We start from the raw sequence: 21,793 nt of genomic DNA, 5'->3' as shown, positions 1-21,793 counted from the left end.
TATCAAATCACAAAGATTTGGAAGCAGCTACATAACAGAATATGAACAATTAAATCTATTATTATATACTCTGGAGCAATGAAGAAAAGGTCTTGATCATGTGACATAGCCATAAAAAGATTGATAATACTAAATACTCCCATTTTTTCTCTCTCTCTCTTCAGAGCTTAGCCTTGACTTTCGCTGGACCTATTCCATTTGTTTGAAACCATTTTTAAAAGATTGGTTTCTTGATCTGAATACAATATTTAAAATAGGTCTGTCCTAAGCAGAATACAAAGAACTTTTAATATTGTGATTTGGAAATTGTACTGCTGATGCATGTAAAATTGCATTTGTTTTTTACAGACTCATCACGTAGTCAGCTTTTACCCAGTTTATAATCAACTCCTAGTTCCTAGAACTTTTTCACAAGTATTGTTGCCAAGTCATGTATCTGTTTGATTTCTCTTTCCTAAATAAAGACTTTTGCATTTATTTCTTAAATTTCATTTTGTTACCTTTCAGTCTGCTTGTCTAGCAGACAAGATCATTTTGAATTTTATTCTGTTTTCTAGGGTATTAGCTACCTATCAAATTTGCTAATGACTTCCATATTCAAACTATTAATAATGATATTGAAAAGTATAAGGCTCAGAACCAAACCATGTGGTATCTCATTTAATGCCTTTATCTAATACAATGAGACATCTTTGCTAAAAATTCTGAATATGATTTTTGAGTCAGTTATATTTCAGTTTAATTATCATTGCCATCTAAGCTACATCATGTGGTATTTTGTCAATGAAATTTCTGGCATTCCCATAGTCAGAAGCCTGTACAATACCTCAAAAGTCTTGTAAATAGAATAGCAGCTTTCTTATTTGCAGAAGTTATCAAAGATCTCTACAAATTGACGGCTGACTGGCTTATGTTGAGTGGACCTGAATCAGAGAAAATGATGCTTTCATTAGTGGGCTTTTAGTCTGTCAGATAGTTCAAATGCCAATATTGAAACTGTTTGCCCCTCCAGTCACCACAGAGATTTGTTTCTGAATTTCCTACCTAAGGCGCTAAATGATTATATGTTATGCTCTTTCATGGAATTCATCGGGTCTGAGTTGATTGGGTGCTACACAAGGCTGTGTTGAAAAAAAGTGAAATTGATCGAGGTGTTGTGTTTTTTACTAGCCCAGAAGACCTGGATAATCAGTTGTCAATAAATTCATCTTTGCCAGTGTTTTTGAATATCATTTCCCAATCCTTGCACTTGATTCCAGGGGGTTGACATCTTTATGAAGAAGCTATTTCAACTATTTCAAATTCTTACATGACTTCTTCTCATAAATTTTTTTGAAAGATTTGGAAGGTTCAGGGAATCAGAGAAACAAATGTAGCCTGCAAAAGTTCTGGCCTTTTATCAATGAGGTCTGAATAAATATTCTTGAGCAAACCTAATTAGTTCTCTGGTCTGTTGCCAATTCGTTTGGTCAATAATTTATCATCATTATATTTACACCCTCAGTAGGATCAAGATTTATCTTATTTATGTTTGTTTTGTGCAAGAATCTGAAAGACAAAGAGTTTTATAAGCGGAATATTGAATATGCAAGAACTACTTGATTAGAGCTGAAGAATCCCAGAGTTCAGAGCATTTCTGCATTTCCCTTGTGCAAGGGTCTCTTCTTTATAGCCAAGGGGCCTGAAGGAGTGCCTCACTTAGTTCATGAACCTCAGCTGACTTTTTGCTCTAGTGGAGTCATGGCTCCTTCCGTTAAGACCACCGCTACTTCTTTGGCATTCACTACTAATGAACCTTTGGAGAATATTTATACTGCACCTGTATAATCTTACTTCTCTGCATTATTACTGAGTGGATATGTACTCATTAGCCAAAATGGCCTTGGTCAGCAGTCTCATCAGTAGGTGGTGCCATTGTCCTGAGAGGTTTCTCCCTCAAGGCTATAACAGGGGTGCGTGGCAGTGAGAATCCCTTTTACTACTATGAAAAAACGATATGCTGGTACTTAACTGCGAAAGGTCATTTTCAATAGTGGCTGGAAGAAATTCAGCTCTCCCTCAAATGAGTTGGCTTGCAGACAGGGAATTGGATATCAATAGGAATTAGCTGTTACATGTTTTTCCCCTATTTTTGAAGTCTATAAATGAAGGGAGGGGGTGCCTTCCTCCCATAGATATATTGGGCAAAGCAATTCAGAAAACAGTACTCGTCATCCACTTTGGAAAATAAATGTTATGGTAAGTACTTATATACCAATTTGAACACTGATACAGATTTTAAAATGAAACATTTTAAGTGGTATCTACTCTTTTTCCCCCCAGGGTTTACTCCACTTATTCTGGCTGCTACTGCAGGTCATGTTGGTGTTGTAGAGATTTTGTTAGATAATGGTGCCGATATTGAAGCTCAGTCAGAAAGGACCAAGGACACACCATTATCTCTAGCTTGCTCTGGAGGAAGACAAGAGGTAAAAATTAAAAATGGTTGTATCTTTTTCCTGTAAAGGTGAAGTTACAGTTCAGATCCCCAAACATAACCATATTCTCCAGAAGCTATTTTAGCAAAAACCAAGGGATATTTTGTAGATATTGGTATTAATAATGTTTATGCATGCTTGAGAAATTCCATAGAAGCAATAGGACATTTCCTTTTAAATATTTTGATTACTTACTTACTTATCTTTTTACTTATTTATTTATAAAATGTATTGACTGCCCATCTCACCACAGGGTAACTCTGGGTAGCTTATGTTTTCTAATAATCATGTTTTTATTGCAGTATTTAATATTATAACTTGCATTTCCTTTTATTTCATATATGGTGCTAACTCATAATTTGTTCAAACAAGGTTCAAATACTTTTCTATATTCCTGGTTTGTATCATAGCCACAGTTCTTTGGTTCAAGCTTGCTAATAGAGTACTTTGATTAGCTTCAAAAATCAGTGTTCCTAAGAGTCACTTTCTGAGTAAGCCAGAGGAATAGTAGAGAATTCTAAGCTCATATATGTCAATATTGAATGTAGTGCTGTATCCACACCATATTATTTATATTATAATTGCATTGAACTTGTAATATTTAATCGATACTTTATTTTTCTTTACCTTGGTTAAACACTAACTGAAGACTATAATGAGACACATGCTGAGCAAGACCAGTACTTATCTACTCTGGTATTCTATCCAATAGCAAACCAGAAAACTTTTAGGCTTTACTTACCTCAATTCCTGAGAAACCTCTTTGAATAATAAAAGTATTATAAAACCATCATAATCAGAAGCCTTTTCGAATCTAGTCTTATTTTAGTATCTGCTTTCCAAAATCTGATCTAATAAGCTGGACTCTGATAAGTTAAAGTCCACTTTATTAAGTGTGATCTATTTACTCCAATTTTCAGCAGTAGCTTAAAATAGTGTGGCTACAATCCAGAAGTGTCTTCCCCATACAATGGATTCAGTAGATGCATGAACTTTCACACTCCAGATATTTCAGCAATGATCACACATCTTCAATAAAGTTTATTTATGTGGTTTGTTTATTTTTCAGATTTGTACCCTCAGACTCCTGGCAAAGCCAGGTAGCAGTGGTTAATAACATTGAACAACAATAAAACTACACTAAAATGAATAAACCTGTCAATAAATATCAATAAACTAATCATATAATTAAAAAGTAGTAAAGAAGATATTTATTCACGTGTGATAGATGATAAACTTGCATGTTTATTTCTGATTGTTGCAGGAATAAAATTCCATTTAGGGAGGAAAATATATCCAAGTCCTACTTCATTATTAAATCTTTTCCTAGATTCTGGTCGTCCTCCCTCCCTCTCAATGAAACTTGAATACACTGCCCCAATTTATATCTTGTTTGAAATGTCTGTCACACTGCTGCATTCATTATAGTGAATAGTTGTGTATATACATTTGTTATAAGATTGATATGTTAAACTACACAAATACAAATATTTTGATTGATAATGTATATAAAAATTGTTCAATGTTGCTAATTAGGATTTTTATATATATATAAGTTTCATGTTTAGAATTGGAACAGTAATCACTTCTTAAAGTAACTTTCTATATGACGCTTCAGGTGGTGGAGCTTCTGTTAGCACGAGGTGCAAACAAAGAGCACAGAAATGTTTCCGATTATACACCTTTAAGTTTAGCTGCTTCTGGTGGGTATGTGAACATCATCAAAATACTATTGAACGCTGGTGCAGAGATCAATTCAAGGCAAGTTCGCTTTTTAACTTTTTACTTCTGTAGGAAAACCATTTTTTTCATTGTAGAAGCTGGCAGTATGATCAAGGAGAGCCACTAAAATGTGTTATTTAAAGTTTTGGACTTCAGCTATGGAGATTCATTTGGAGTCTCCACTGCACTCCTGAAGTTTACAAACTGACTTTAGGTTACTCACTCTGTTTGGTCACGACTCCCCAGATATGTATATTTATAAAAAATGATTATAAAAAAGTAAAAAAAACACCCTACTTTAAAATTAATAACTGAAATAGATAAATGGGTAATATAAAGCTAGATATCTCTTCCAATATTAAAGGTCTTCCAATATCTTCAGGTTAAACTGGATTTCTGGTAATTTCATGGAAATGTCTATATTGTTTTTTGGCAGTTATATGGGAACACTTTGCCATTATCTTTCAGAATATTCTTTTAACTACCAGGTTTGTCTTGCAGCCCTGGTATTTATTGTGGTGTCCCAATTTGAGTATTAACCAGATCTAACCCTGGTTAGCATTTCAAAATTGGCTAAGGTTGGTCACGTCCTATCACGTAGTAAGTCTTCCCAATAGTATATCTATATAAAATATGAGTACAGGTAATCTCTTAGCGAATGTTTGAAGTTACGTGTTAAACGCCCCCTAGTGTTTACGAAAAGTCCCGAAATCATGAATGTTGCAGCACCACGGTAGTTGTTTGCCCTTACGAATGGCCGCAGAGGCTCTGCAACATTTGCTCTGCCTATTTCCCCCCCCCACACACACACACACATACACACCCCAGATCTCTAGACTCTAGAGCAAAGATCTAGAGAGCCTTCCCTTTCTTGGCATGTTTTGGCACGTAAGGCCTTCCTGAACATGCTGTCCAGGGGATGCATTCTCTTCAGCAAAGGCCTTTCCTCAAAAAAATGTAGCCCCAGATGCTCCCTCTGGGGGCTCTGTTTTCTTTGGCAAAGATCTCCTCAAGCCCTTTGGGGTTCTTTGAAGCAGCATCCCATAGGCACATAAACACTTTTCGGCCACAGGCCGAAAGCTTTCAAAGGCCATGATTTTTTGTGACTTCAGGCACCCATCCACTTTTGCAGAGAAGGGATGCCTGAAGTCTAATGAGATTAGGGCATCTAGAAGCTTCCAGTCTGCACGAAAAGTGTTTGCACGCCAACAGGAAGCTTGAAGCAATGTGATTTCATTGCCCCAAACCTCCCTTCGGTGTGCAAACACTTTTCCCTGCCAACTTGGAAGCCATTGGAGGAGACTCATTGAGACTGCCCGTCGCTCCAGGAATGGCAGGCAGCCTTGGTGAGTCAGGAGCCGAGCAGGGCGCAGTCAAAGAAACAGACGCTAGAGAGAAAACAGATCTTCACAAGGCAAGTGACCCAGCGCAGCAGGATGATGAGAATTATGGGGACCCCAGGGGAGGGAGAATGAGGTAACTCAGTGGGTCAGGGGAGGCCTTGGGTGATCTGAAGTAGGTGGCCTGTTCCATCACTAGGCCTTCATTATGGCCTTCCCCACCCTGAGATATTCCATGTGCATTTAACAAGCCACACATTCGATTAGCAAGTGCATGGGAGAAAGGAGAAAGTGATCAAATTCAAGTTAATGCAATTCACTCCTACGAATCCTCAGGTTACGAATGGAATGGGCAGTCTCTATCGCATTTGTAACTCGAGGACTATCTGTAGTTACTTAGCTACTTCTGAACCCCTATTGAAAGCTTTGCATTGGAGGAGGTTCCATGCATATATCTTCATTACAGAAATAGATCAATATTATAGAAAAGTCATTATATTTGCAATACTAAAATGTGACATATATTATTTTTAGAACTGGAAGCAAGCTGGGCATCTCTCCATTAATGTTGGCAGCCATGAATGGCCATACCGCAGCTGTGAAGTTGCTCTTAGACATGGGTTCTGATATTAATGCACAGATAGAGACCAATAGAAATACTGCCTTGACACTAGCGTGTTTCCAAGGAAGAACGGAAGTGGTTAGTCTTCTCCTTGATAGAAAAGCTAATGTTGAGCATAGAGCTAAGGTAAGGAATAACTTTTTGGTTTGGTTTTGTTAACTTGTACACTTAGGTAGTCCTCGACTTATGACCATTTGAAGTTACAACAGCTGCCAAAAAATGTGATTTACGAGTTCTCACAGCATCCCCATGGTCACAAGATCAAAATTCAGGTGTTTGGCAATCAGCATGCATTTACAATGATTGCAGCCTTCTGGGATCACATGATTGCTATTTGTGACCTTCCCAGGGGATTTCTGACAAGTAAACTCAATGGAGGAAGCAAGATTCATTTAATGACCATGTTATTTGCTTAACAACCACAGCAAAACAAAGTTGTAAAATTGGACGTAACTCATTTAACAATCACATTGCTTAGTGATAGGACTTCCCATATTGTCATAATTGGAGGACAACATGTATCTAAAGTATATTAAAAATGTTTTGCTTTTTTACTGATTTCAATTATCCCTAAATATATAGCAGAAACTGATTCCTTGTACATAATTTCTGTACCACATGCATAGATTTTATGGCTGTACAAAAGATTATTCAAAATGCTAAGTAACTAAACATTTAGCATTCCGCTATCCCAAAGGACATACTTTTTGTCAATTTTCACAGTAGCATTTTCTTCTTCTTCTTCTTCTTCTTCTTCTTCTTCTTCTTCTTCTTCTTCTTCTTCTTCTTCTTCTTCTTCTTCTTCTTCTTCTTCTTCTCCTCCTCCTCCTCCTCCTCCTCCTCCTCCTCCTCCTCCTCCTCCTCCTCCTCTCCTCCTCCTCCTCCTCCTCCTCCTTCTTGCTCCTCCTCTCAGAGTCTCTTTCTCTCTCACTGTCTCTCACTGTCTCCCTCCCTCTCTCTCCCCCTCCCTCTCTCCTTGCAAAACAACAGAAATAACTAATAATACTAAATGTGTGCAACCAATAGAAGGGGGTAACAAGAGGTAATTACCATATGTTGTTACTGACAGAAGTATTTAGTAGAGTGATAGCAAGAAGAAGAAAACTATCTCTTTCTTTAGTTGTCTTGTCCCCAAAACGCCATCCTAGGGCGTTGAAACAGTTTGTGTCCAGGATGTGAGGAATCTGCAGATGCCTTTTCAGCCTTTCTTCTGACCCACACAATGTATAAGTCTTCTATGAAAGGAAGGCTGGTTATTTTTTCTGCAGTCTTAACTATCCGTTGGAATCTTACCTGTCTTGTTTGGTTGCTGTACCAAACCAGATAGTTATAGAAGTACAAATGACAGACTTAGATTGTAACATCAGCTTCTAGAGCAGTTTGAACTTCCTGAGTTGATGCAGGAAGAACATTCTTTGTTGTGCCTTTTTAACGATGGTTCTAATGCAACACGTCCATTTCAAGTCTTAGATTTCAAAGTTATATTACTTTCTTTAAAGATTATTCTGAAGGCTCCTTTTTGAAATGTATGTAGTACAGCAGTAAATTTTCCCTTTCTGGTAGACAGACTGACATTTATTTAATCTAGTAGTTTTTCTAACATAATGAAAGCAAATGCTGTTTTGTTTTAGTTTTTGGTAGTTGTTTTGTTGGTGCCAGCGTTCAGTACTACAGATTTTTATAAAAGGTAGAACTTAGCCATCTGTGTGGTTTATTGAATAACAACAACAACAACAAAAGGTTTATTCATAGGAATGTGCAAAGTGGTTTTTGCCTGGAATAGCTGGATTTATATGCTCCGTTCTCAAATTGAAACACACGTTTCAGAGGATTCATTTTATTCATGGACTGAAATGTGGATGTTTTGTTTCAGATTTATATTAAAACCTAGTTTTTCCTGTACAAAAATGTTTGGGGGGGCTTAGAAAAGGAGCGAAAAACATACACTGCACGCTGCGTTATTTATTATCACAATAAGGAACAGCTGCATAGACTAATGCACTGGTGATGGCAGCAACTGAAGAGAGGGCAGGAAGAGAAAATGCAGAAGTTAAGAGAATTGTTGGCCCAGTATAGGTAGTCCTCAACTTACAACCATTCATTTAGTGATTGTTTGAAGTTACAACGGCACTGAGAAAAGTGACTTACGACTGGTTTTTGACATTTTTCACACCTACGACCATTGTAGCATCCCCATTGTCACATGATCAAAATTCAGACACTTGGCAGCTGACTCCTATTTATGATAGTTGCAGTGTCCTGGGGTCATGTCCTTTTGTGACCTTCTGACAAGCAATGGGGAAACCAGATTCACTTAACAATCGCGTTCCTTCCTTAACAACTGTGGGAAGAAAGGTTGTAAAATTCACTTAACAATTGTCTCACTTAGCAACAGAAATTTTGGGCTCAATTGTGGCCTTAAATCAAGAACTGTCTGTAGAATATATTATTGTGTGACATTATAATGATGGGGAAGGGGAAGGGAAAGAGGAGCTAGGAAGGCCACAGAGGCTGACCAGACGGTAAGATATGTTTTCCTGTGGAGTTTCTGAGAGTTGACATGCATCAACTTTTCCTTAAATGTCCCATAAAATAACTCTGAGATCCTCTGAATCTAAAGCTCTGAACAGCAAACAATATCCCAGGCTTACATTTTGCTAAACCAAGGAAAAATTAACACACCTTCCAGAATCTGATGGTTTGCTCTGAATTCAAAACAATACATGTTTTTTCATTTCATGCATACTTATATTTACTTGCTGCTTCATAAAGCAAAGTATTCTGAATCATGGAGACTATTTCATTAGTATTTGAGCTTGTACCTTTGGATTTGTGTGAGGCCTTATGTGCTCCTTCCATAATTGATGTTTCTTTCTGCATACTATTTATCACAAATAAACAAAGCAGAGACCTCTGTGGGAATGAGTGGCAAAGAGGAAGCAAATGACAAAAGCAACATTTTGCTGAAATCCTTCAGTTCTGCTGATACCCTGGAAAGGCTACAACCTGGTCTCAACATTTCCTGTTAGTTCCACATAACTGATTGAATGCCAGATCATATGCCACTGTTGAGTGAACTATATTTAACAAGTAAAAGAAAAAAGAGTCCCTGCGGATTTTACTCCGCTAGTTGTTGCGACTATAGGGGGCAGTACTCATCTCTGTTTCAAGGCCATTGAGCCAGCGCTGTCTGAAGACATTTCTGCGGTCATGTGGCTAGCATGACATCATGGAGCGCTGTTACCATCTCACCAAAGTGGTACCTATTTATCTACTTGCATTTGTGTGCTTTTGAGCTGCTAGGTTGGCAGGAGCAGGGTGAGGACAGAGCTCATCCTGTCACATGGAGCTCGGGTCTCGATATTTAACAAGGAGTGGATTTGTGAGAGGGAAAATACCTCTCTCTTCATCTAGAAGGGAGGTGTAGTTTACTCTGTAGTTTACAGTTTTGTCCAAATTTTGTCAAGAAACAAAAAAAAACCCATATCCTTTCAAATGGGTTGAATGCTCTCAGAGGAGAAAATTAGGGTATGTCTTCCCATGTTGTCTTTTTTTTTTCTGTCACCAATTATCCACAGCTTTGCAGTCTCTTCAGTTTGAAGTGTCTTCCTGCACTCCCTGTAATAAATACCTGGGATTACATCATCCTTCACCTTGGTTCCCTCACCTGCTCCTTCTTGTCCTTTTCCTAGCTTACTTTAGCCATTATCTGTGGAGGATATTGAAGCTCTTCAAAGCCAAACTTTATCTCTGTTCCTGAGCCGATATGGTGCAAGATCTTCTCATACCCCATATAGAGTGGCAATTGGAGCATCTAGAGCCCTCCTGCCTTCTGAGTCTGAACCTGCCAGTAAAGCCAACATGGCTGGAAGGTAAAAGCTGCACTTCATTGGGGTTTTAATGCCTCACTTATGCTGCTCAAAGCCTCTTCTGTGGCCTTCATTAAGGTGATAAATTGGACGAGGATACTAGAAATTTGTTGAAGAAAAATTTTCCATGGCTGAACTGACACCGGATTCTTTACAACCAATTAATGGATTGCTGATTGACACTGGATTCTTTAACAACCAAATTAATGGATTGCATATGATCATCAAAAGAAGCCTCAGGCTGTGAAAGAAGGATATAGATATAATTCGGTACAGCAATCTTTGAAACAGACTTTTCCCCCCCTTTTTTTTCCTTTCCTTTTGTTTTTTCTTTTTTTGACAATGCAGTAGAAGCAATGAAGGAAACAAAAATTCTCTCCAACTCTCCAGAATGAGAAGAAAAGAAATCTTCCAAACAGTCAAAGGCTTTTCATTCCTCTTACTTTTTCAAGCAGTCTTTAAGGATTCAGTCTTAGATAAGCAACAACTTAAAATTCCAAACTAATTTAGCAATCTAGTAAGAAACTTTAGTTCTGCGTGGTTATCTTCAGAAATTTACAGGTAGCATATAATATGAATGGCTTTTCTACTGCAGCACCAAAATTTTTAATGAGTTTTAGAAACAATCAACAAGATTCTATTATACAATAGAAATCAAGCTGATAATGTTTTTTCCAGCTCTTACTCCCAAGGCTACATTCCTATCAGAAGATACTGTCATCATACAGACAGATGATCAGGCTGATTACTTGGTGGTCATTGTAGCACCAAAAAAGGGAGAGTTCAGGACAACAGTGGATCAAACATACCAATTTGTTTATAAACTATTTGTAACTTCCAGATAAAAAGATTGTCAGCCCTGACATGTCTCAACAAGGAGATGTTATTGAATATAATAACTTCAATAAACTTCACCACAATCTTTCTCCTGAATGGAAATGTCATCGTTTTTTTTCCTGTTTCTGCTATGTGAAGGAACGACGTATATACTGCCTTGAACTTTTGAAGAAAGGTGATATAATGGATAAATACTAGTTTAGATTTTCCCCTTCAGGTTTATATCCTCTTTCATCAGGTGACTATTATCATATTAGCTTTGTCTGCAGTTCTTACCTAGACATTTGTCTCTTGTATAGATATTCTCTAGTGGACAAGTTTTCATTTCAGTCATTTTTGTTCAGGGTCAGGTTACCAAGAACCATTAATGATTTAAAAGCAAATCCTCTTGAATTAGATGCCTGCCATAAAGTCTTATGGGTCAAGAATTTCTGTTTATTTTTTTCACCAGATTAAAACCCATGAATATAAATCTTTTGGGTCTCTGGGAGATCATGCTACTCTCAACCTACTTTTAAATAGAAAATTCAATGAATCCATGTTTTTATTAGAAGAGATAGTATGGTAACAAGATGTATATCAACTGAAAAAAGGGTTTACAGATCTAAACTTTTTCAAGAAATCTCTTTCTTATTCTCTTGGGTAATATTGTGACTGCTGCTCAATCAAAGCAGAACATCTAAAAATATTCTCTGCATACAAAGATTAATCCAAATCAATGAAGGTTTAGCAGAATGTTATCTAAACTATTTTAAAAATTTGGAGTTCCCATTCTGGCCATCTTCTTTTCTCCAGAGAATAGAAATTTTTCAAAAAAGCTTTCTGGAAAAAAGATTTTAGAGAGAGAATGAAGCTAGTATAAACCATAATAGTTTTGTCTTTTCTTTCACTTACCAATAGTACAGAAAGGTAGATAGCAGCAGAAAATAATAATCATCATCCCTGATTTGAGATTTGGTTCAAGACCTTATTTCTTTACCAATATATAAATCTTTATAGCAGGTTTACATTTTAAGATGCTGAAGCTCACTGGAGATATTTGAACGATATGGTCAATTCTCAAAGGAGAGAAGACATGCCTAATATCCAGATACTTTATGAACATCATAACAGTCCTGAAAAGATCCTTTATATGGCATAGCAGTATAAAGGTACCATTTGTGCTTACCATGGTGGCCCTTAATAAGCTGGTCTCTCTTGATTTTGAGCTCCACCACAGATTAGTCTCAGCAATGATATTGTGTGTGATTTTGCTTCCATCTGCCCAGAGTGTATTTTCAGACACCTAGAGGTTCATAAACGTTCTTGGTGATCAATCTAGCAGTAATTGATTACATTCTGTTTGGATGGTTAACTACATTCTTTGCAAATGGGTAGTCTTTTCGAATCTTTAAAATTATCTTCTTTGAAGATATTCATCTTCAAGATGTTTTTATTTACTATATTGATTTAAGTGCTTTAGGATTATATTCCTCAAAGATTTTTGTTCTTCAGACATTATTAATTCATGGTTATACAATTTAGAGTATTGAAAAGCAGAACCTTTTCAGCCAAGCAAGTTGATTGCGTTGGTTGGTATAGTAAAGTTATCTTCCACTAGGATCCTCTTTGATTAGTAATGTATTTTCAGTCATCTAAAAAAAGAATTGTGATTTAGCTATCATGAATATGTAGATTACATCCAGACATGTGTTTCTTTGTGCTCTAGTGAAGAACAAGTTCTAAGATCATTAATAGGCTGAATGAGAGTTAAAAAATAGGATGAGCAATCTATTCTGACTTGGGTTATGTTCCCTCTGAAGAATAAGTCTTAGAAATCTGCTTTGTTAGTTCTCACATGACTTTTCTTAAAAGTCTTATTTCATATGATAGTTGTAATTCATTCTTTGTATATAACTAGGTATTTTGGTCAAAATATTTTGCAGCTTTTAATACCTTTTATATGAGGATGCCTCTGAAAACTTGAAAAAAGTAGATCTGGTTCGAATTATAGCAAGTGGCTTAATCAATGCACTGATATAATTTTTAAAGACACAAATTGTCTGGGTTCAATTTTTCCTATATATTTGTCTCCCTTTTCTTCCTCTTGAAATTATTAGAACCTTCATTTGCTGTCTGAAAAGAAAGTCTAATAAGATTCCTTTTCCAATTAAAGTAAATTTCTTTTGTTCCTTTATAACCCCAGATAATTCAAGTTTTTGAACTTTTTCCATGCATGTTCTTTCTCGGGCATTAGGTTATCTTCTATTTGAAAAGGCTACATACGCAGTTTTAAGTATGCCTTTGATTGAAAATTTTACTGAGTAGGACATCTGAACATAAAATCTGAATGTTTCATAACACATACTGTACATTCTAATGGTGTAAAGTACCGGAATCTGAAGAAGCAAAGTTGCTTTAAATATGGCATAAGCAAACATATTTTTCCTAACTGCAGCTCCATAAAGGAGATGCATTTTTAGCTGCTGTGCAAGCTCAGGTACAGGCATGTATCTTTTAAAGTTACCAACTGAGTAGCAAGCATGGCCATTACTAGATCCAGTTCAAGATCTTTGCCCATTTCAGATCCAAATTTCTTTCTCTTGTACATGTTATTCTACAGTATAAAGTGTTCTTATTTGTGATCATTTGTGTAAAGAAAAATCTAATAAAGAGTTAAACATTTTGCCCTCATTGTACTTTTCACCAAATAGGAAAAATTAAGATTTTAAAACTATTTAATAATCCATACAAAATCTATTTATTTTCTTGATATTTTCTTGTTGATGTTATTCAGTTTTAGTATCATTCTGTAGTAGATATCCTGCCATTTATTTGTGATGCAAAGCCTTCCCTGCCCCCAATCATTCCTGTGAATTATTTCAAACATTAATAATCAAACCAATCAGGAGTCAGTCTTCTTCCTTTTTTATTTCTTTTACAGAGAACCACCATAAAAGTTAATAATGCTTGTCTATATTATAGTAAAACTATATTGATTGTTCTTTTTTTTAACTGTTGTTTTAATTTTTTACATATTTCATCTGAGAAAATATATTTAATGTTATTATTGTCCATCTAGACTGGACTGACACCATTAATGGAAGCTGCTTCTGGTGGCTATGCTGAAGTAGGCAAAGTTCTTCTCGACAAAGGTGCTGATGTAAATGCACCACCAGTCCCTTCTTCAAGAGATACCGCTTTAACCATTGCAGCTGACAAAGGACACTACAAATTCTGTGAACTGCTTATTAGCAGGTATTATAGTTTATCTTCTCCTGAACAGTCTGATTTTTTTAATTGGTCGCGGAGCCATGACCTCTTGGTTCTATTACCAGTTAAAAGGTCTATGGGCGACTATTAATTCCATAAAACATTGAATATATAGTGGATTGTGAAGTAGTACATGGAAGACAGATTCCACTTCCAAATCTAAGCCCAAGCGACTATATAGCATTCACATAGGAGTCTTAAATAGCTGTCCAGAACCATCCTAATGGGTAGTATATTAATTTGTGATTGTATAAAAAATATCCTGTGTGGGGCATTCAAAATATTATAAACATACCTGGGGGTTGTACAAGGAAGAAGAAGAATGGCAATGTAATATACACTGGCTACATCTCTTCAGGGGTTTACCTGAAGCTATGCTGCCTCAAACTAAATAGATTCTACAGGGATCTTGTCTTCTCCACCTTACCATGTTGGATTGGTACAATTTAATCTTTGAGCAATCAGATCAGACTGTCTTTACGTCCCAAAAATACTTACTGTGGGCTTGATAAAACCTTGGCTGAATGTAAGCTGAGAATTTGGGATCAAAACACACATACAGAGTGTGCATATATAGTGAATGTTTGTAAAAACCAGAACATTGTTAATGCTAAAAGAATAGTGAATATTTGACAGAATTGTGAAAATTCACACTAACATTAGATTATTATCCTTTAATACTTTACTATTATGCTCATTCAGAATAATAAGAATGCATTTTGAATATGGGACTGAATACAGTGTCTCAGCTGTTCAACCTTCAACCCTCAGTGACTATTATTAACAGAAATTCATCCTTTTTTTTTTTTTCATATTTCAAAACAGTTCATATTTCAAAACAGGCCTGTTTCATTGTTATTTATATTATTTTATTTGTAACATTTCCCATTTTTTTGTAATTCAAAACAGTTCCAAACTAAATTTTGAGTTTTGTAACATGAAATAAAAAGTAGTGCTTTCTGTAAAGGAAAGAAGATCTGTTACTATACTAACTATTTAAGGAGCTATTATTTTATTCCTAGTTATGTCACAAGGGATTGCAAGCAAATGATAATTTAATTGGGTGGCTCAATTGTTTATCATCTGGTGCTCTCAATTATCTTTTTGTAATAACAATTTTTGTACATTTTGAATTCTTCTAAAATTGTTTTTTTACAGTTGTTTGAATGTCTCATAGAATCACATTACAGAGATAGATGGACATATAAATATGATCAATAAATTGATTAATAAGTAAACTATAGCGGTCTTTGGAACAGAGTTTTTGAGGAGGGAATTATGTTTTTCTTGTTGATTATTCAAGCTTTTTTATTTTTTGATAGGGGAGCTCACATTGATGTTCGTAACAAGAAAGGAAATACTCCATTATGGCTTTCTGCAAATGGTGGTCATTTAGACGTTGTCCAATTATTAGTACAAGCAGGAGCAGATGTAGATGCAGCTGATAATAGGAAAATAACTCCTCTAATGGCAGCCTTTCGAAAGGTAAACATTTTTTATCTTTATTTAACTGAATACAGGAAGTCCTTGACTTACAACAGTTTGTTTAGTGACCATTTGAAGTTACAACAGCAGTGAAAAAAGTGAAATGGCTGTTTTTCACACTTATAATCCTTGTAGCATCCCCATGGTCACATGATCAAAATTTAGATGCTTGGCAACTGACTTATATTTATGATAGTTGCAGTGTCCTGAGGTCATGCAATCCCCTTTTTTGATTTTCTGACAAGCAAAGTCAATGGGGAAAGCAGATTCATTTAACAATTCAGTTAACAACTGTGGCAAGAAAGGTTGTAAAGTAGGGCAAAACTGACTTAAATGTTTTGCTTAGCAACAAAAATTTTGGGCTCAATTGTGGTCATAAATTGATGGCTACCCATACAATGATTTCAGTATGGCAATATCATCTGTTACTATCTATTGGCAAGCTTGTATGAATCCCATATATAATTGTTATGGGATTAGCTCTATCCCTTTTGATTTTCCAAAAGACCTGTCATGTAATCAGATTTGGGGGCTCTCAGGATATAGGAGACCTACTGAGATGGCTCTGCTGTAGAGATAACCATTTTTATTCCTCTCATCACCTATGATTTGTGTCATAGATTTTTATAATACTTACTAATACAGATTTTTACATTTTATATCTGTGATTTTACATTGTTATTTTATCTCGTGTGCTGATGAGATTGGCATTTATATAAATTTGATAAATACTGAAAAGGAGCAAGTTTGTTGAGGTATAAATTTAAAAAATAGGAGGCATTGCCAATATAATCTTAACTGTTAACCTTTGAGTTAATTGCACTTATTTTATAAACTGCTTATATGTTTCCAAATAAAAGCATTTAAGCCTGGTTTATTATTTTGAAACAATAATACTTGAAACTTAAGATATATTTTAGTTGGATGGATACAGTTCAGAGTTGCCATCACTTTACAATTTTAAGAAACAATGTATTTCAGCAGATGAATGTCTCAATCCATATTCTGCTGATAAAAATTCCCATAGTTGTCACCATCAGTATTCCTATACTGGCAATCTCTAATTATGCCAGGGTTTCATTCCAGGAAGTTTGCTTTGGTTTACAATTTTAAAAATACCAGTAATTGTAGATGTTAAACCTATTTCATTTTTTCCTGTTCCATGTGTCTGGAAAGGTAAGTACTGTTGTATTTTCTTTGAAGCTAAATTCCAAACCTTTATTTTTGCTTTAGATTTAGAATACTTTATTGTCACTTTGAATGTACACTAATTGGCATACATTAAAATGAAATTACATTGCATGCAGCTCTCAAAGGGTCTCCATCTCTAATATAAACATAAACATGACAAGATAAATAAATACATACATACAGAATTATGCATGTGCCCACATATATTATATGACACATAGAAACAACACAGTCTATTGTATTAATTGAATAAAAATGATCCAGGAAAAGAGATCCTGTTGGTTTTATGAATTTGCATGCATATATATTCCTCCTTACACTGGGTAAATGAGTTTCCAGCAGGAAGATGTTTTAGTGAACTGTCATATAATTTTGAAATTCATTTTTCATATCTTTAAATATTCATCAGTGTTGTTGAAAATTTGTTTCTTAGGGACATGTGAAAGTTGTACGCTATCTAGTAAAAGAAGTCAACCAATTTCCATCAGATTCCGAATGTATGCGATACATAGCAACAGTTACTGATAAGGTAAGTTATTTTTTCTTTCATATTCTTTAGAATATTAGACAAAAATATATTTCACTATGGTATCTGAAAACTCTGCTCAGCTCAGTCCTAGCATTTATTTAGATTTTCTGTGGTCTTAGCGTTCTAATTCATCTATAGTTGAATGAAGAATGTAAATAATAAGTAAAATAAATAACAGTAAATAATCATTAAATGTTGAATACACAAAATATAAGGATGTGGTATCTTGCCAAGTTCTGTTTCATATTTGCCAACCTATAGCATGTCTAGTGAAATATCTGAAATATCTGGTCTAGCACCGATGATGTTATCTACCGTATTTTTCAGAGTATAATTCGCATCTTTCCCCCATAAAAAAGAGTGTGAAAATCTGGATGTGTCTTATCCTCCGAATGTAGTTCCACCCAGCTTCTCAAATTGAGGTTTCAGAAGCTGAAAAAAAGCATCAGAAACGAAGCTTCAGAAAAGAAGCTTCCAAACAGAGCTTCAGAGGCTTTTTTTCTGAAGCTGTTTCGGAGGCTTTCAGAGGCAGAAAAAAGTTTTTTCTGAAACAAGAGTTTCAGAAGTTTCAGAGGCAGAAAAAAAAGCAAGGCACAGAGCTCACAACTGAAGGAAACTGTTGCTAAAATTCACCTCTGGGAACAGCTGATTGGGGGTATTCTGGGAGGCAGATCCACCTGCCAATCAGCTTTTTTCTTATTTTCCTCCCCCAAAACTAAAGTGCCTCTTATACTCTGGTGCGTCTTATACTCTGAAAAATATGGTAGTTAGGCTTAGAAAATAAGCAAGCTCAGAGAGCACCAAGGACCCATCAATGAAATATCTGCATATGTTCTTTATCTTATAAAGACTACCTAAAAATTATATCATCAGTTACAGTACTAAATTAACTTCTTTTCATTGGTTAGTTGAATATTTTAACTTTCCCAAATCTTTGGAAAGCTTGAGCCATGACCTTATTCCACTTCATGTCATCGTGTGCTGTATTGGTCAAATCATTGGTGCTCATTTCTCCTCTTTCTCCTTCTCCTTTGCTATTTTAGGAAATGTTGAAAAAGTGCCATCTATGTATAGAATCGATTGTTCAAGCCAAAGACAGACAGGCTGCAGAAGCAAACAAAAATGCAAGCATTCTTTTGGAAGAGTTGGATCTGGAAAAGGTAAGTAAACCCTTTTCTGAAAACTTTGTATTTAGATTTGGAATAACAAACAGTGATAGAAACATAGAAACTGATGGCAGAAAATGATCCAGTGGTCCACTTAGTTTGCCCTTTGAGTTTTTGTTTGTTTTTGTTTATTTTTTTGTTTTTTTCTTATTATGTATTTTTAATTTTTGTCATAAGACAGACATATATTTATCCCAAGCATGTTTAAACTCAGTAACTGATGATTGACCCACTATCCTCTCTGGAAGTTGGTTCCAAGCTTCCACTATTCTTTGTGTGAAGCAATATTTTCTTTACTTTGCATTACTTTATATTACTTTTGAACTGTCCTTCTGTCACTTTGATGGTATGCCCCATGTTCTTGACTTTTGCTTAATATTGAAAATACTACCTTCTAAAACAGCGGTCACCAACTAGTGGTCTGTGAGAAAATTTTGGTGGTCCGCAGAAAAATTATTTGCATTTTTTATGTTGCACTAAATCAGGGATCCTCAAACTACGCCCCTTGGGCTGGATACATGCGATGAATGCTTGTGTTGCTGCAGAGAGTCGGGGCGTAGTGTGGGTCAGAGGGGGAGAGAAGTTCTGACTTGGGATCTGCTTCAGCCTCCTGGTGCGGGGCTTTGGGCGAAGGCTGGAGGGAAGCACCGCTGGTGGCAAAAAACCAGAGGGCCTTGTTCCAGTGGGACTGCATCATGGCCTGGAACTGGCTGACCATCTCAGTCTGCTGAGTCTCCAGGCACTGGTACTTGGCCTTGTACTCCCGCAGGTATTCCCTCTGCTTGGAAAGCCTATGCTCGTAGTCCTCAGTGAGGTGCTTCTTCTGAGCCTCCTTCATGGTCAGATCCAATTTGAGCTGAGCAAGCTGTTTTGCAAACTCTTTATCTTTCTCATGGTGGCTGCTTAGCTCCAGCAACTGCTTCCTGTTGGGGTCCTAAGGAGCCCAGGCAGGTAGGAGAGGAGTGTGTGGGAGGGGTGAGTAGAGGCTGGCGAGGTGCCCCTTGACGTGAGTGACATTGAGTTGGCCATGCCCACCCAGTCACATGACCACCTAGCCATGCCTACCCAGCCAGTCATTAGGCAAATCATATTAGTGGTCCACGGAATTTAAAATTATGAATTTAGTGGTCCCTGAGGTCCGAAAGGTTGGTGACCCATTCTAGAACCTTATTCGCATCCTTAATATATTAAAGGTTTCAGTCATGTCCCCCCCTCCGCTTTTCCTTCTGTCCTCCAGCTGTACATCTTCAGTTCTTCCAGACTCCTGATACATTTTTTCCTCTTGACCTTGCACCATTTTTGTTGTCCATCTCTGGACTCACTCAGTTTTATCAATATCTTTTTTAAGGGAGGTCTTCAGAATTGGAAATGGCATTCCAAATGGAGTCTAACTATATCCCTATGTAGCAGGATCAGGACCTCCTCCTTCCTGCTGCTGATCCCTCTAGTGATGCATCCCAGAATTGTGTTTGCCTTCACAACTGCCTGGCCACACTGTTAAACTCATTTTGCACACTTGAGCTATGAGCACACCTGAACCCTTTTCTTCTTTTGTTCTGTCTAACACTGTATTGGGGGTACAGAACGGAGGATTCTTTTTCTCCAAATGCATCATCTTACACTTAGAAACAGTGAACTGCAGTCTCCATATTTTGACCGATTTTTCAGCAATACCAAATCGTTTCCACGTTTGAAATATCCTCAGGAAGGTCAACTCTATTATTCAACTTTATAATCATTTTAGCATCCCTATTAAGTTTAGCAGGGACACTATAATTACTTTGCAGGGACATATCAAAAGCATCCTGTTTATGGTCCATAGCTCTCACCCTGCCAGATCGCACAATTGTCCATACTGCCTTACTTCTGCATGGTCTTTGTAGATGCAGGTAGCTCAATTGAATCATCAGTTTGCAATCCATAGCTTAGCAGAAGGGCAGCCATGACATATGACACACCAGTTGAGTCGGACACCTAATTTCAGCCAGAATAGCACAAACTAAAGACTCTAGATAAGCAATCTGTCCATGTAAACTAGCAACCTACTGTTCTGACCTAGGCTTCCTTAACAAGCAGGAGGCAGGAATTACTGGCAAAACCTCTTTTATTTACACAACTGAATTACATTCATTCACAGTCAGCAAGGCTTGTCCAAAAAGTTTTTCAGAGGAATATTTCTCAACATACCATATCTCGTTTCGCAAGCTGCCATGTAAATTGTCTCCAACTGCAGTACAAGGCAAAACTTGGAACAGAATCTCTCAGAGTCACGGAATGAACAAATTGTTTCCTGTTTCTTCCTCTTTTTATTTCCTATGGGAGGGGCCATTATGGGAGGTATGGCCTTACTCCCGAGTCAACTGCTTTCTTAGTTGTTCTTGTCTTCTGGCAGCTCTGTGCAAGCGCACACTGGGAATGGGCTCCAGCTGTTCCTCTCCCTCTCTGCCTTTGACGCAGAGCCCTCATCCGACCTTTCCCCAGACCCCAGCACTGGCTCAAGTTCCTCCCCAACCTTCTCACTATCCGACTCTGCTGCCAGTTCTGCTGGCCGCCGGGTGGGCCACAACATCTGCATACAAATAGGATAGTATCCTATTTGTGCACCTGGATAGTATCCAAACTTAAGTACCACAAAAAATAGCTGCAAAACAAGTATTGCACTGAATTTAGAACCAGACATTCTAAAAATAAAATTGAAACCTCACAAGCACTTATCAAGGATGAACTACTTCTTTTTCAAACTACTGATGTTTTTGAAACTAGACTTTTACTCACAAAGTAAACTCAAGAGTTCCTTATATATCCGTATATCCTTATATACATACTGGCTAGGATTTCACACAGCTATTTCCTATTACCTAGGTTAATTGAGACACTCTCAACCAGAGGTGGTATTCAGCCAGTTTGCACCAGTTAGGCGAACCAGTAGCGGAGATCATGGGTGCCTCAGCTCTATCCCATCCTATTTAGGCACGGTTTTGAGGCTGGGTGCATGCGCGGAAGATGCATGTACGAGCAAGGTGCATGCGTGGAATGCCAGGTGCATGCGTGGAAGGTGCGCATGCACACAAAGCGAGCTTGCACGCGCAGGGCGAACCAGTGGCAACAAAATGTGAAACCGACCACTGGTCTCAACCCTGGCCAATAAACAATTGACCTGGCCTAGAACAACTACCAGCAATCCCAACCATTAAACAATATAGAGTTAAGTTAAAGAAATCAGGAATACTTTCTAACTTACCTTGTCCTGCTATTGATGTTTAAAACTATTCTTGCTCAGATGTGCACTTCTGGTCAGATGCT

At 36.9% G+C, this 21,793-nt stretch overlaps 1 protein-coding gene across 6 annotated transcripts in view; it reads left to right on the top strand.

Moving 5' to 3' along the window:
* ANKRD17 (ankyrin repeat domain 17) overlaps positions 1-21,793 on the top strand; it is a 140,622-nt gene that overhangs the window by 98,242 nt on the left and 20,587 nt on the right. For all 6 annotated transcript variants that reach the window (XM_058181840.1, XM_058181839.1, XM_058181838.1 and 3 more), the window contains 7 exons: positions 2,323-2,468; positions 4,096-4,238; positions 6,074-6,287; positions 13,929-14,104; positions 15,442-15,604; positions 17,229-17,324; positions 18,368-18,484. In XM_058181840.1, coding sequence (XP_058037823.1) covers positions 2,323-2,468; positions 4,096-4,238; positions 6,074-6,287; positions 13,929-14,104; positions 15,442-15,604; positions 17,229-17,324; positions 18,368-18,484 — 1,055 coding nt within the window. The remainder of the gene's footprint in view (positions 1-2,322; positions 2,469-4,095; positions 4,239-6,073; positions 6,288-13,928; positions 14,105-15,441; positions 15,605-17,228; positions 17,325-18,367; positions 18,485-21,793) is intronic.

This window comes from Ahaetulla prasina, chromosome 4, assembly GCF_028640845.1.
Source record: "Ahaetulla prasina isolate Xishuangbanna chromosome 4, ASM2864084v1, whole genome shotgun sequence".
In the NCBI taxonomy this organism is placed as follows: Eukaryota; Metazoa; Chordata; class Lepidosauria; order Squamata; family Colubridae; genus Ahaetulla; species Ahaetulla prasina.
Note: the sequence above shows the minus strand (reverse complement) of the source record. Positions and strands in the feature narration are given on the sequence as shown.